Source organism: Tinamus guttatus, unplaced genomic scaffold (genome assembly GCF_059628265.1).
Source record: "Tinamus guttatus ecotype Peru unplaced genomic scaffold, ASM5962826v1 Tinamus_guttatus_pri_ptg000048l, whole genome shotgun sequence".
Lineage (NCBI taxonomy): Eukaryota > Metazoa > Chordata > Aves > Tinamiformes > Tinamidae > Tinamus > Tinamus guttatus.
Window position 1 is genome coordinate 181539 of NW_028288582.1, and position 12131 is coordinate 193669.

At 53.4% G+C, this 12131-nt stretch overlaps 1 protein-coding gene across 2 annotated transcripts in view; it reads right to left on the reverse strand.

Moving 5' to 3' along the window:
- Nucleotides 1–9594: 9594 nt before the first annotated feature.
- The window catches only part of DDHD1 (DDHD domain containing 1), a 60433-nt gene continuing 57896 nt past the window's right edge, over nt 9595–12131 (reverse strand). For both annotated transcript variants that reach the window (XM_088538945.1, XM_088538940.1), the window contains one exon: nt 9595–10632. In XM_088538945.1, the coding sequence (XP_088395071.1) occupies nt 10451–10632 (182 nt within the window). In that variant the 3' untranslated portion in view covers nt 9595–10450. The remainder of the gene's footprint in view (nt 10633–12131) is intronic.

A 12131-nucleotide genomic window follows, 5' to 3' on the forward strand; every position in this document is an offset into this window, starting at 1 on the left:
GCTGTGCAAGGGGACAGGGGACAGGGAGCTGCCGTGCAAGGGGACAAGGGACAGCGTGCAAGGGGACAAGGGACAGGGAGCTGCCGTGTAAGGGGACAAGGGACAGGGAGCTGCCGTGTAAGGGGACAAGGGACAGCGTGCAAGGGGACAAGGGACAGGGAGCTGCTGTGCAAGGGGACAGGGAGCTGCCGTGCAAGGGGCTGCAACCAGCGTGCAAAGGGGATGGGCAGTGTGCAAGGGGCCGAGAGCTGCCATGCAAGGGAGTGAGGGGCAGGGAGCTGCCGTGCAAGGGGCCGAGGGACAGCGTGCAAAGGGACAAGTGGTAGGGAGCTGCCATGCAAGGGACCGAGGGGCTGCAACTGGTGTGCAAGGGGCTGGGGGCAGGTGTGCAAGGGACCGAGGGGCAGGGAACCGCTGTGCAAAAGGGCTGCAGCGCTGAGGTGCTCGGCTGCAGGGACCCGGCGTGCAGGGGTGTGAGGGGATGGCGGTTGCGGTGCAGAGGGGCAAGGCGAGCTGGGGGGCAGCTGTGCAAAGGGGGTTGAGGAGCCACAGCGGGTGTGCAGGGACCGGTGTGCAGGGGACCGAGGAGCTGGGGACCAGCGTGCTAGGGGTGTAAGGAACAAGGAATGAGCGTGCAAGAGGCTGAGGAGCTGGGGACCAGTGTGCAAGGAGGGGCAAGGAGATGGGGACCAGCGTGCAAGGAGGTCACTGTCCATCGAGGATGGGGAGCTGGGGACAAGGCGCAGAGGGGCCGGGGGGACACGGGTTTAGGCCATCCCTTACCTTTATCTCGCAGTCCAGGCCGGGGCTGAGGCCGGGAGCCGCGGTGCTTCCCTCCGGCCCCATCATCTGTGCCCGTATGAAACGGGAACTGGCTTTAACTATGAGCCCGCACTGGTATAAAGGGCCAAAATAGCCCAATATTCCGCGTTTCCTGCGGTTCCCACCCAGCGGTGCGTGCGTCCCGGCGGGGCGGCCGCGCTTCCTGCTGCGCTTCCCGCCGGCTCGCCTTCCTCCCCGGCCCCATCCGCATCCAGGAAAAGCTTTAGCTAGCAAAAGCACACGAGTTTTGCATGGAACAATATGCAATAATGCGGAGGTATTTGTGTTAATGCAAATGATACAAAAGGGAAGTGTGTGTGTGGCGGGGGGTGGTTGGCAGGGGCAGCATCCCTCCAGGAGCTGCCCCGTTACCACCCTTTTTTCCCCCAAAACGGGAAGGCTGCAGCACCGTTTATTTGTCCAGGGATGGAATCGGCTCTGGATGAAGCTTGCCTGGAGCGGATCAGGGTGTTATCCTGGTGTCAAGCAACAGGCGCTGCATGGAAAGGGTTACAGGCGACCCGCTGGCCGCGGCTGATGCAATTCGGCCGGGCTCCGTCGGAGCGCGCGGCGCTGCCGCAGGGCCCCGGCTGCTGCCTGAAACCGTTCGCTCCGTTTGGAGGGTTTTCTCCTTTTTTTAACCCAAATGGGTGTCTCTGGGCACGTGCCGCCTTGGATTCTCGGTGTCACGGCTGCAAAGTGAGGCCAGAAATGCAAAAATCGGCTGCTTGCATCATCCGCGGCTCCCCATGGCTGCAATGAGCTCCTGGCTCTGGCCGGGCAGCGATGGCCAAATAAGGTGCCGAAACACGCGGCTCCTGCAGCCCCCGGCACAGCCGAATCCCTGCGTGTTCCCGGAGGAGCCCTTGGCCGCGCGGGAGCCGCCAGGCCAAGATGGAATTTGCACCGCGGGGTTGTCTTGGCCATCGCTTGCCTGGCCGGAGCGCAGACAGCATCCTGGTGCGAGTGATTTCCTGGGAAGCGGTAGGGAAAAGGGAAGAGAAAAATCCCCTAACGACAGCAGCGCAGCTGTGATTATCCACGGCCATTTTTCAGATGCTTCCGATGGGAAGCGTCGTGGCCAGAAAGCCCCGTGGGGCCCATTCCTGAAGCAAGCCGTGTTGTCCTGGGCTCCCCAGGCATTTGGGGACGCTGGTGGCATCCCGGGATGAACGGCAGAGGCCCTTGCAGGAATCGGGGCTGCTGATGCTGCCGGTCCCAGCTCGTCTCCGCACCCGGCTGCTCCTTGGGCAGGGCACAAGCCACCAAAGTGGAGGGAAGCGAGTTGGGAATCAACCCATCGCCGAAGCGCGGGCGCACCTCGGAGCCAATCCCGTGCCTTTCCCATGGGAATGGCCGGGAACAGCAGGGACTTGGTGCAGAGGGTCCCTCCAGCCCCTGGAGCAAGAAAGTGCAGAGGAAGGAACGGGAGAAGAAGGAGCAGCTGGGAGCTGAGGAAAAGCAGCCGGGGAACCGTCGTCGTTCCAATGTGGGAGAGTGTCGGAGCTCGGGAGACGCTGCGTGTGTGAGTGGAAAGGTGCTCAGGGGGGTGCCAGTGTTTTCTGGCAGCCCTCGCTTGGGAATAGCCTTAAACTGCCTAGATAACAGCACGGAGATGACTACGCGGCGGGACACACCGAGGAGGACACACCGGAGGGCAGCCGGGGCCGCTGGAGGAGCCGAGGCCCAGGGCAGCGCGATGGGAAGCAGCTAAAAACGCAGGGAAAAGGAGAAATCCCAGCAGAGAGCTCCGCAAGCAGGATCGGAACGGGGCCGGCCGGGGAACGAGCTCCATGGGGAGCGCTTGGATGCGTGTGGAAGGTGCAGCAGGAAGCAGCGCATTCCCAGGACCTTGCTCCTTTTCCCAGCGCACGGCTTCATGGAAACATGGAAGGGAAGCGGGGGAGAGCCCTGGCAGACCAGCGTGTGCTTCCTCCCTGGGGCTTCCGACAAGGTCCTTGAGGAGCCGCAGGCCACAAGCCTAAGCACGTTTTGCTCAGTTTTAATAACACGTATGTTGGGTTTCATCAGTTCCCTTTTATTTATTCTTTAAAGGCAGAATCCAGGAGATTTTGCAGCTAGGATATTTTTTTTTCCGACCATGAAGTCTCCTGTCCCTCCTGCAAGGGCCATGGTGCCCCCAGGTCTCACTGACGTCGCTCCATTTCTCTTTTTGCATTGGACAAGCACTAAAAAGGAGAGGAGGGAGAGCAGCATCCTCATGGTCTCCCACATCCTGAAACTGAAGGATGGAGGTGATGGGGAATGTCCTTCAACCCGAGAAACTGAGGCATGGAATCACAGAATCACAGAATGCTCAAGGTTGGAAGGGACCTCTCGAGGTCACCTAGTCCAACCCCCTGCACACGCAGGGTCACCTAGAGCACGTGGCACAGGACTGCGTCCAAGCGGGTTTGGAAGATCTCCAGAGAAGGAGACTCCACAACCTCTCTGGGCAGCCTGTTCCAGGGCTCTGGCACCCTCCCTGTTAAAAAATTTTTCCTTAAGTTCCTGCGGAACTTTTGGTGCTTCAGTTTGTGGCCATTACCTCTAGTTCTGTCGGTGGCCACCAGTGAAAGGAGGCTGGCCCCATCCTCCTCATAACTAGCAGAAGCAAGTGGGCACGCAGTGCCTAAGAGAGGCCACAAAGGGACCCCTCGAACCGTCTTTCTAAGCTGATTTGCAGCCACCAAAGCCCCTTCCTTAACTCACGGTGCCTTTACAAGCACAACACTGCAAATGCATCGAACGCCCCATTCAGTGTCCAGTTCTGGGCTCCACAGGACAAGAGGGATGTGGAGCTGCTGGAGAGAGTCCAGCGCAGGGCTACAAGGATGATCAGGGGCCTGGAACATCTGCCCTATGAGGAGAGGCTGAGGGAGCTGGGCCTGTTCAGCTGGAGAAGAGAAGGCTGAGAGGGGACCTGAGCAGTGTCTAGAAGTACCTCAAGGGAGGCACTGAGGAGGATGGGGCCGGCCTCTTTTCACTGGTGGCCACCGACAGAACTAGAGGAAACGGCCGGAAACTGAAACACCAAAAGTTCCACAGAAACTTAAGGAAAAATTTCTTCCCAGTGAGGGTGCCAGAGCCCTGGAACAGGCTGCCCAGAGAGGTTGTGGAGTCTCCTTCTCTGGAGATCTTCAAACCCGCTTGGACGCAGTCCTGTGCCACGTGCTCTAGGTGACCCTGCGTGTGCAGGGGGTTGGACTAGGTGAGCTCTAGAGGTCCCTTCCAACCTTGAGCACTCTGTGATTCTATTCTCTGATTTGGAGCCGACGCGCCGAGCGAGCGGCAAACTGCAAAACCTCGCGGCCGGGGGAAGTCACGAGGCGTCCTAACCAGAAACATATTTGGGGAGTGAGTCAGTGCAGGGGGAAGCAAAAAGAAAGTTGCACCCTCCTGCTTGATGAGGAAAGCATATGGCAACAGACAACACTGTGAGTAACGTTCCCCCATCCGGCAGCGGAGCCAGCGAAAAAAGTCATGACTCAATCATTGCATTTCATCCAAATCTAGGGAAAAATCTCAGTTGGGAGAGGTGTCTTCGTGGACGAGAACTCATTTAGCAGGTTAATTAACTAAAATTGCTTGTAGAGGGTAAAAATAGTTTGCAGAAGCTTTTAGAAGCTCTGCTTTTAAACACAGCTGAGATGGTGGAGAAACAAGTGTGCTGCGCCTACATACGTAACGCGTGGGACATACTGATCCGTGCTCGCATGCACACACATCCTTTCCCTTGCCCCCGACGAGTAAATGCAGGAGGTCCCTAACGCTTTATGCAGGAACATCTTGCATCCAGAACTCCTCCTGCCGCCAGGAATATTTCACAGAAGGTGAAGAATATGTTCCCATAGATCGTAAATCCAAGGCGGCTACGGATGCCGTCACCGTTATGAACCCTCACTAGGCGCTGGCCAAGCATCTGCTGGAAAAGCCTTGCGTGCCGATGTGCTCCGGGCATTGCCCTGAAATGCTGAGTGAAACCTGGGCTCCCCGATGCTCCTTGGGGAGGTCCCATCCCAGCTGCCCGGCAGGACCGTCCCCTGCGCAAGGCCACGTGGAGCATCCAGGTCCCAGGAGGCCACATGGAGCACCCAGGTCCCGGGAGGCTGCGTGGAGCACCCAGGTCCCGGGAGGCCACATGGAGCATCCAGGTCCCAGGAGGCCGCATGGAGCATCCAGGTCCCGGGAGACCACGTGGAGCACCCAGGTCCTGGGAGGCCACGTGGAGCACCCAGGTCCCGGGAGGCCACGTGGAGCATCCAGGTCCTGGGAGGCCACGTGGAGCACCCAGGTCCCGGGAGGCCACGTGGAGCATCCAGGTCCCGGGAGGCCACGTGGAGCATCCAGGTCCTGGGAGGCCACGTGGAGCACCCAGGTCCCAGGAGGCCACGTGGAGCATCCAGGTCCTGGGAGGCCACGTGGAGCATCCGGGTCCCGGGAGGCCACGTGGAGCACCCAGGTCCTGGGAGGCCGCATGGAGCGTCCAGGTCCCCGGAGGCTGCTGGTGGATGCTGGTGGCAGGAGGAGGGAATCGCTGCTCTTGCCATGGATGAGGAGGGCGCATGGGGCTCCCTCCCGCCTGCCCTGCATCCAGGCAGTCCGATAAAAGCATCGAGCTCGAGGCCAACACGAGCTGCCCGATAGGCATCGACCCTCCGCGCCGCTGCCGAGCGCTGCCTCGATTCCATCAGCGCTTCTGTGGCTTTCCTGCCGCCTCCTCGTGCAGCCGGGTCGCGTCGTGCCGGCGGAGCGCGCGGCTTCGCGGAAACCTTCCTGCCCTCTTCCTTTTTCTGCAGCCGCTGTAATATCACCTCCTCCCGCTGATTTTTCATAGCTTATTTGCAAATTAAATCAATCTGCTGAGGATCACACGCGAGGGGCAGCCTGGTATGTGCAAAGGAGATGTCACGGTGTGGATGCCGAGAGCAGAACCCAACCTTGCGTGGCCCTTTTGCAAACAGGGAACATCCAACCTCGCGTGGCCCTTTGCAAACGCAATATCCAGTGCTGCTTCCCTGCAAGTCCTTCCTGCAAAGCACGCAGGACTGCGTGAAAGGAGTTGCTTTTCCGACAGCATCTTTGGTTAGACAAAGCAAAAGATGAACTGCAGGACCCCTCCTATTGCAGGAGCTGAGAAATGGGCTGTTGAGACACTAGTGGAGTGTAGGAGGAAGGAGATGCTCCTTTAAGGCACGAGCTGGGAGATAACGGGTGTTCGTGCCCTGTCTGTCTTTGTAAATAGGCTGCTCGTGCCCTTTCCAAAAGGATCCAGCAGCAGCGAGGTGGAAAAATGTCATAAGAGGATATGTTTTAACTCCAGTATCTTTTTTTTTTTCTAATTTAATTGTAACAGGGAAGATTATTCCTGATGAATCCTGTAGTAAAACATGCTGAAAGTTACCAGAATGGGATGCTGGCGTTTTTAGACTGAAAACACGCACGCTTCTTGTTTGGCCCTGTAGTACAAGACAGAGAAGCGGGATGAAAGCCGGAGCGGCAGAACGTTTCGCGGCGTATCGTATTTTTGCTGCGTCGTATTTGCACGGTGATTCACAATGGGAAAAACACAACGTGGGAAACTGCTGGGAAACCCGTTTCCTGCCCGGCTCGACTCGAGGGTGACAAACAGGCGGGTGGGCGGCAGCGCGGCCGAGGTCCCGGCTCCCTCCTGCGTCTCCTGCTGTTTGGCAGCCTCCGTAACTGTCCTTAATTCTTGCCTTTGCACCTAAGGAAAGGCAGGAGCATTAGGGAACGTTCAAAGCACATGGGATGCAAAGTTGGGTGCAAACAAGGACCTTCCTTCTGGTGGGTTTTGCATCAGGATACTAGAGATCTAGCGCTCTGCAGCCGGGGAAGCTGCAGGGAAAGGCAGAGCAGCGTCCAGAAGCGGCGTTTTAGTTAGGAGGCAAACGGGGAGGTTCATTGAGGCGACGCAGAGCTGTCAAATGAAAACTGTCTCACTGGATAAATCTGGATTTCAAAGCCACCAGGGACATTTGCAGGGGCCTCGCTGCCTCTTCACACCACGAGGGCTGGCAAAGATCTGCCGGGCAAGAGCTGCTGCAGCTGCAGCCGTGCAGAGAGGGCGTTTTGAGGGAAAAAGGCCCGTGTTGGAATTTGCTTCCTGATGGGAGCAGGGAGCACTGTCTTCCAGGACAGTCTGGAAGCCGGACGGCCACGCACCCTCCTCCGCATCGTTTTCCGAGGCCGAGGAGCCGGTGCCGACGCGGCGGCTGCACCGGGACCCGCGTTTTGAAGCGGTTCCGCAGCAGCACCCGGAGAAGCAGCAAACGCGGGGGCCTCTCTAGCAAAACGGGGGTCCAAAGGGAGCAACGAGGAATCCCCCGAGGAAGGAACCAGCCTTGGGGGAGGCAAGTCCAGATCGGCGGCTCACCAGAAAAATAACACTGAGGAAACCCAAAGCGGAGCATGCGGGAGCCTGCTGAACCCACAGTCCTGGGGTGCACGGGGAAGGCTGGGGATGACCCTGTAAAATAGCACAGGGCAACCCACTTCAGTCCTGCTTACAGAGCAAAACGTTGCGGGGAAGCCGAAATCTAATCTGCGAGCGGCTAACAGCAAAATGGGAAACGAGATGAATTTCAAATAAACTCGCCGGGCAGAGGGCACATAAATATACATTAACTATCTAACGGCAAAGGGTTGACATAGTGATTCATGAGCTCGACCTCGAAGAAATAATAAAAATCAATTCCCACTGATGTAGCCGCGGTCACGGCCAGCTCCGTGGGAAACGGGCACGAGGACAACGGAACCGTCGAGGACGAAGAGGTGGCACCCAGACATAATATAAACATGAGGCTTGGTTTAGCCTCGGATTAATTAGGAAAAGGATCGAATAATGAGAGCTGGCCGGCTCGATTGTCAGAGCAAAATAAAACAAGAAGGCTCTAATCTTAGAAATACAGGAAATAAAAGCAGGGAGTGGGAATACCCACGGGAAGAGCGGCTGCAGCACAGGGCAATTAGGAGCAATGTGATGGAAGGCAGCAGGAGTGTTTTAAGGTTGATTATCTGCCAAAATGACCTAGTAGCAAAAAGCTCCAAGCGTCACGTTGGGAGCGAGCGCTCAAGGACAAACTTCAGCAAACAGCTCTGTATCAGCGCGGGTGCCCGGCGCGTTTCCCTTATCTTGGTTTCTCAAGAAAAACCGCCGGTTAATTCAGCCCGTCAAGCTCAACCTCTTCCTGGCGAAAGGAAAACCAGTGGCTGGAGGCTGGGATGCGGCAGCGATGCCACGACCGGGAAACCTCTGCAAGAGGCCGAGAGCTCTGCCGTGAGCATTAAGGACATCCAAGTCTTCTTAACATCTTTGCAAAGGCTTTGGAATTAATCTGCATTTTTTCTTTAGTGCTCTTTGCTCCTCACGATTGAGCTTGGAGGTTCTTAGATGCTTCATGGAGTTAAAAAGTCCCAACCTGCGCACGACGCTGCGCAGGTATCGCTCCTTATTCCTCCCCGCTCCGTGATTTATTCCTCCCCGATTTGCCAAGAGACACATAAAAGCAGAGTCTCCTCCCTTATATGGGGATCAGTCAGCAAGTGCCAGCACGCTCCGATGGGAGGGAAGCAACTGCTCCATAAATCTGCAACATGCCCTGGACAACAGCGGAGCCTGCACAGACCGCAAGAATTGCAGGAATCAACCCCATTTGTTTACAGCATTTCGGGAGACATCCAGTGTGGATGCTCTAGTATAAGGGGACACCAGGGCCGACCTCCCCTCAGCACTGAGATGCAGCACGTTGCAACGTTGGGCACGTTGCAAACGCAGAAGGAGGGCCCCCTTTTACACCAAAGTTCTCCTAATTAGGAAGAGCCTATATGGAAAAGCAGCACCGTAAGCACAGTCCTGTTTTCTGGAGCCGAGGTGCCAAACTCCCTCGCTTCACAGGGTCTCTTTTAGCTCTTCATGATTGATCGTCCACCAGGATAAACATGCCTGGCAGGAGAGCCACAATTCACCGAGGCCAGAAGGAATTTTTCCGCAGAGATCCATGCAGGAACATGGTCTTTTATAGCATCGGGAGATCCTTGCTCAGCGTGTCACTGTGTTTAGAAATGCTTTCCTGCCCTTATCTTCCCTCTCAATTTTTTTTTCTCTTCCCTTTTTTTGCATTACTTTTTTCTTTCTATAGTTATTCCCAAACCCCTGACCCCAACATCGGGCCCAAGCCCCAATTCCTCCCCATTTCCGCGAGAGGAGCAGCCCCCCACACCCTGAGAACCCCCCGATCCTCCAGCTCCGCAGATTGACTTCTCCAACGAAAGTCTGGATGCTGCAGCCTCCAAACATGCCATACGGATCATAAACACTCCAGCCAGAGGTCACATATCTGACACGGCCGCTCCAGAGCCCTACGTGTTGTTTTCAAATCTCAGCAATGACCTTTGGGTGTTTCATTTGGAGATTATTTCCTTTCATTGCACTACTTCTCTCCTAACTCCTGCTGAATTAGATTCAGGTACAAATCTAATCCAGGTCCTGGTATCCCCAAGCCTCACCAAGTTTATTTTCTGCTGCCATCCTTCCTCTTGATATATTCTTTGCATGTATGTAAATACGTACATATATTTTTATACACATATGTGTGCACATGTATTTAATAATAGTCAGCAAAAGATTCCTGGATCCTCTACAAAACAAGTCAAACGTGAGGCCAAGACCTTCACGTGCTTGAAAAAACCCGTGGCCTGGAAAGGCCTAAGCGAAGCAGCCACTTATCTTTGAGAAGAATGTGACCAACGTTGTTTGTGTGAAACCACAAATATTTATTTTTAATGAAAAAATACTTAAAGTGTGCCACAGTGTCCATATATTTCATTTGAATAGTAGTACAAAGATATGTATTTCTGAGAAAAAGTCTTAACACTGTAGAAAATAAATGTGGTTCTTAAATTATGTCAAAAGAAACCAGTAAAAAAGTAATGTTTTATACATTGGAATAAAATGAAACAGTTAGAGATAATAATAAATTATAATTACAGTATTTCAAATATTTGCCTCATGCTTTTTCAGCATTAGTTTCTAAATGTGTCATGTATAACAGGCCCTCAGAAACCAGCAGTCAGAATGGTCTTGCAACAGAATTGTGGATAATAGGATGCGGATCTGAATAAAATCCTAGAAAAATGACACCACCATTTGTTATTTACTGATACATAAAACATCAGAACATGGCAGTTTTAGGTTTGTATCCAACGTATGTTTTGTTAATGGAAATTATTTTAGTTATTTAATTAACTAATTGTCATACTTTAATGAACTAAACAGCAATTATGGTCATTAACAAGTATGTCACCCAGCACACTGCACAACCGTGCATACGTGATGCTACACATCGTATTGGCTTTTTATACAGTCAAAGTTAACGAGAATTTGGAATAAATTCAGGCCTAATTAAGCACTGCAAAACGTTTAAAACCATAAAGTGCTTTGAAATACAAATCATTTTTGCTCTTTAGAAACAGGAAAAAATCCAAACATGCACTTAAACCTGAAACCTCCATGCCTTATATACTGCAGATCAACAGTAAAACATCAGTTTTGTGCCACTGGTTTTAAAATTTCTTCCCCTATCCCTCCCCTTCCCCAATCAAAAATTCAAATAGTGTCTAAATTGGATTTGTCAGGATCCTCCTGGTCGTGTTTGTACATGAAGGTTAGAAGGAAGAGAGCAATATCCAGAGATGACCAATAGGCAGTGTGTGACGTGACTGCAGACCAGTATCTGCTCTCCACGAGACCTTCCCTGAGCTCGAAATCGATCCTGTGCTCCAGCTCCACTGGAAAAGAACAGGGGACAAAAGTGTTACTGGAATTGCCTGTTAAAAGCAGGAAAAAAAACCCACTTGCATATTTTTTCTACCAGCTCTGGCTTCTGATGCTACTTGCTGTATATAAAATGGATACAACAGCTGTGTATCTACATTTAACATCACATGCATCTACATTAAAAAGAAATACATACATTTCATGCATGGATATTTACCACTAGCTTGACCCAAGTTTACTTTTCAGTCCAGAAGAAAAAGCATACAGCTTGGAAAATAAAAATCCTTTCAGTGACTATATGAATGCATTTATTTATGCTCTTCCTCATGGTATTTAAATGAAAGTATCCAGGAAATGTTGAAGTACCATAAAGGAACTTAGACTTTCAGCAGACGGATGCCCTGAACCTTCTGAAGTCAATAGATCTCTCGTGTCCTCAGTGGCTACGTGAGGAGATTAAACTATGCACGATACTATAACCCCTCTCTGCAAATCTGCAGTCCCTGCACAGCACAAGCTCTGTTAATTTCCAGATTATTCCAAATCTATTTCAGCAGTTATCCCTTCATTTCAATGGCTGTTTTGATTAATACCACATTCAAAGCAATTTGCACTGCGTGGTTAGCTGGGCCAGGGCTAACCTATTGTTCAGGCACTTCAGTGGTGAGAAATCTCTACAAAGAATAGAATAGAAAGGACAAAACTAAAAGCCTGCTTAGCTGCAAAAGCCCAAACCCCATATTGAGTAAAAAATGCAGCCATTTATCAAATCCAATTTCAAGGCATTTTAATTCTTGGCTCCAAGAATGCATAAATGGAGAGTCACGCAAGCGTCTCCCCGCCGCGGCACAGCAGCGCTCCGGGAACGATGGCCCTCTGCATTTTTATGGTGGCATTTTGCTGTATATTTGCTGTATATTTGCTGCCAGTGAAATCCGTTTTCGGTTAAAACGCAGCAAGGAGAGGGGGAGCCGGAGCCTCTGCACATGGGGAGACAACCACGGTCGTTGCACGTTCAAACCCAGCCGCTCCACAACAAGGACGACGCTCCCGACAGCTCCGTCCCTCCCGGCTGGGATTCCGCTGCAGAACCCCGGGCTGGGAGCCAGACGCCACCACGAGCCACGTGGCCACCCCTCCGAGGGGGACTCTTGGGCTGCAGACACTGGCCTGGGTGCTGCGCTCTGTCCCCAGGACCTCAAGGGGAAGTTTTGGGGAGATTCTGCAGAGAGGGACCTGGGTGTCATGGTGGACGACAAGGTGACCATGAGGCAGCAGTTGCCCTCATGGCCAAGAAGGCCAATGGGATCCTGGGGTGCGTTAAGAAGAGCGTCTCCAGCAGGTCAAGGGAGGGGATCCTGCCCCTCTGCTCAGCCCTGGTGAGGCCACATCTGGAGTATTGTGTCCAGTTCTGGGCTCCACAGGACAAGAGGGATGTGGAGCTGCTGGAGAGAGTCCAGCGCAGGGCCACAAGGATGATCAGGGGCCTGGAACATCTGCCCTATGAGGA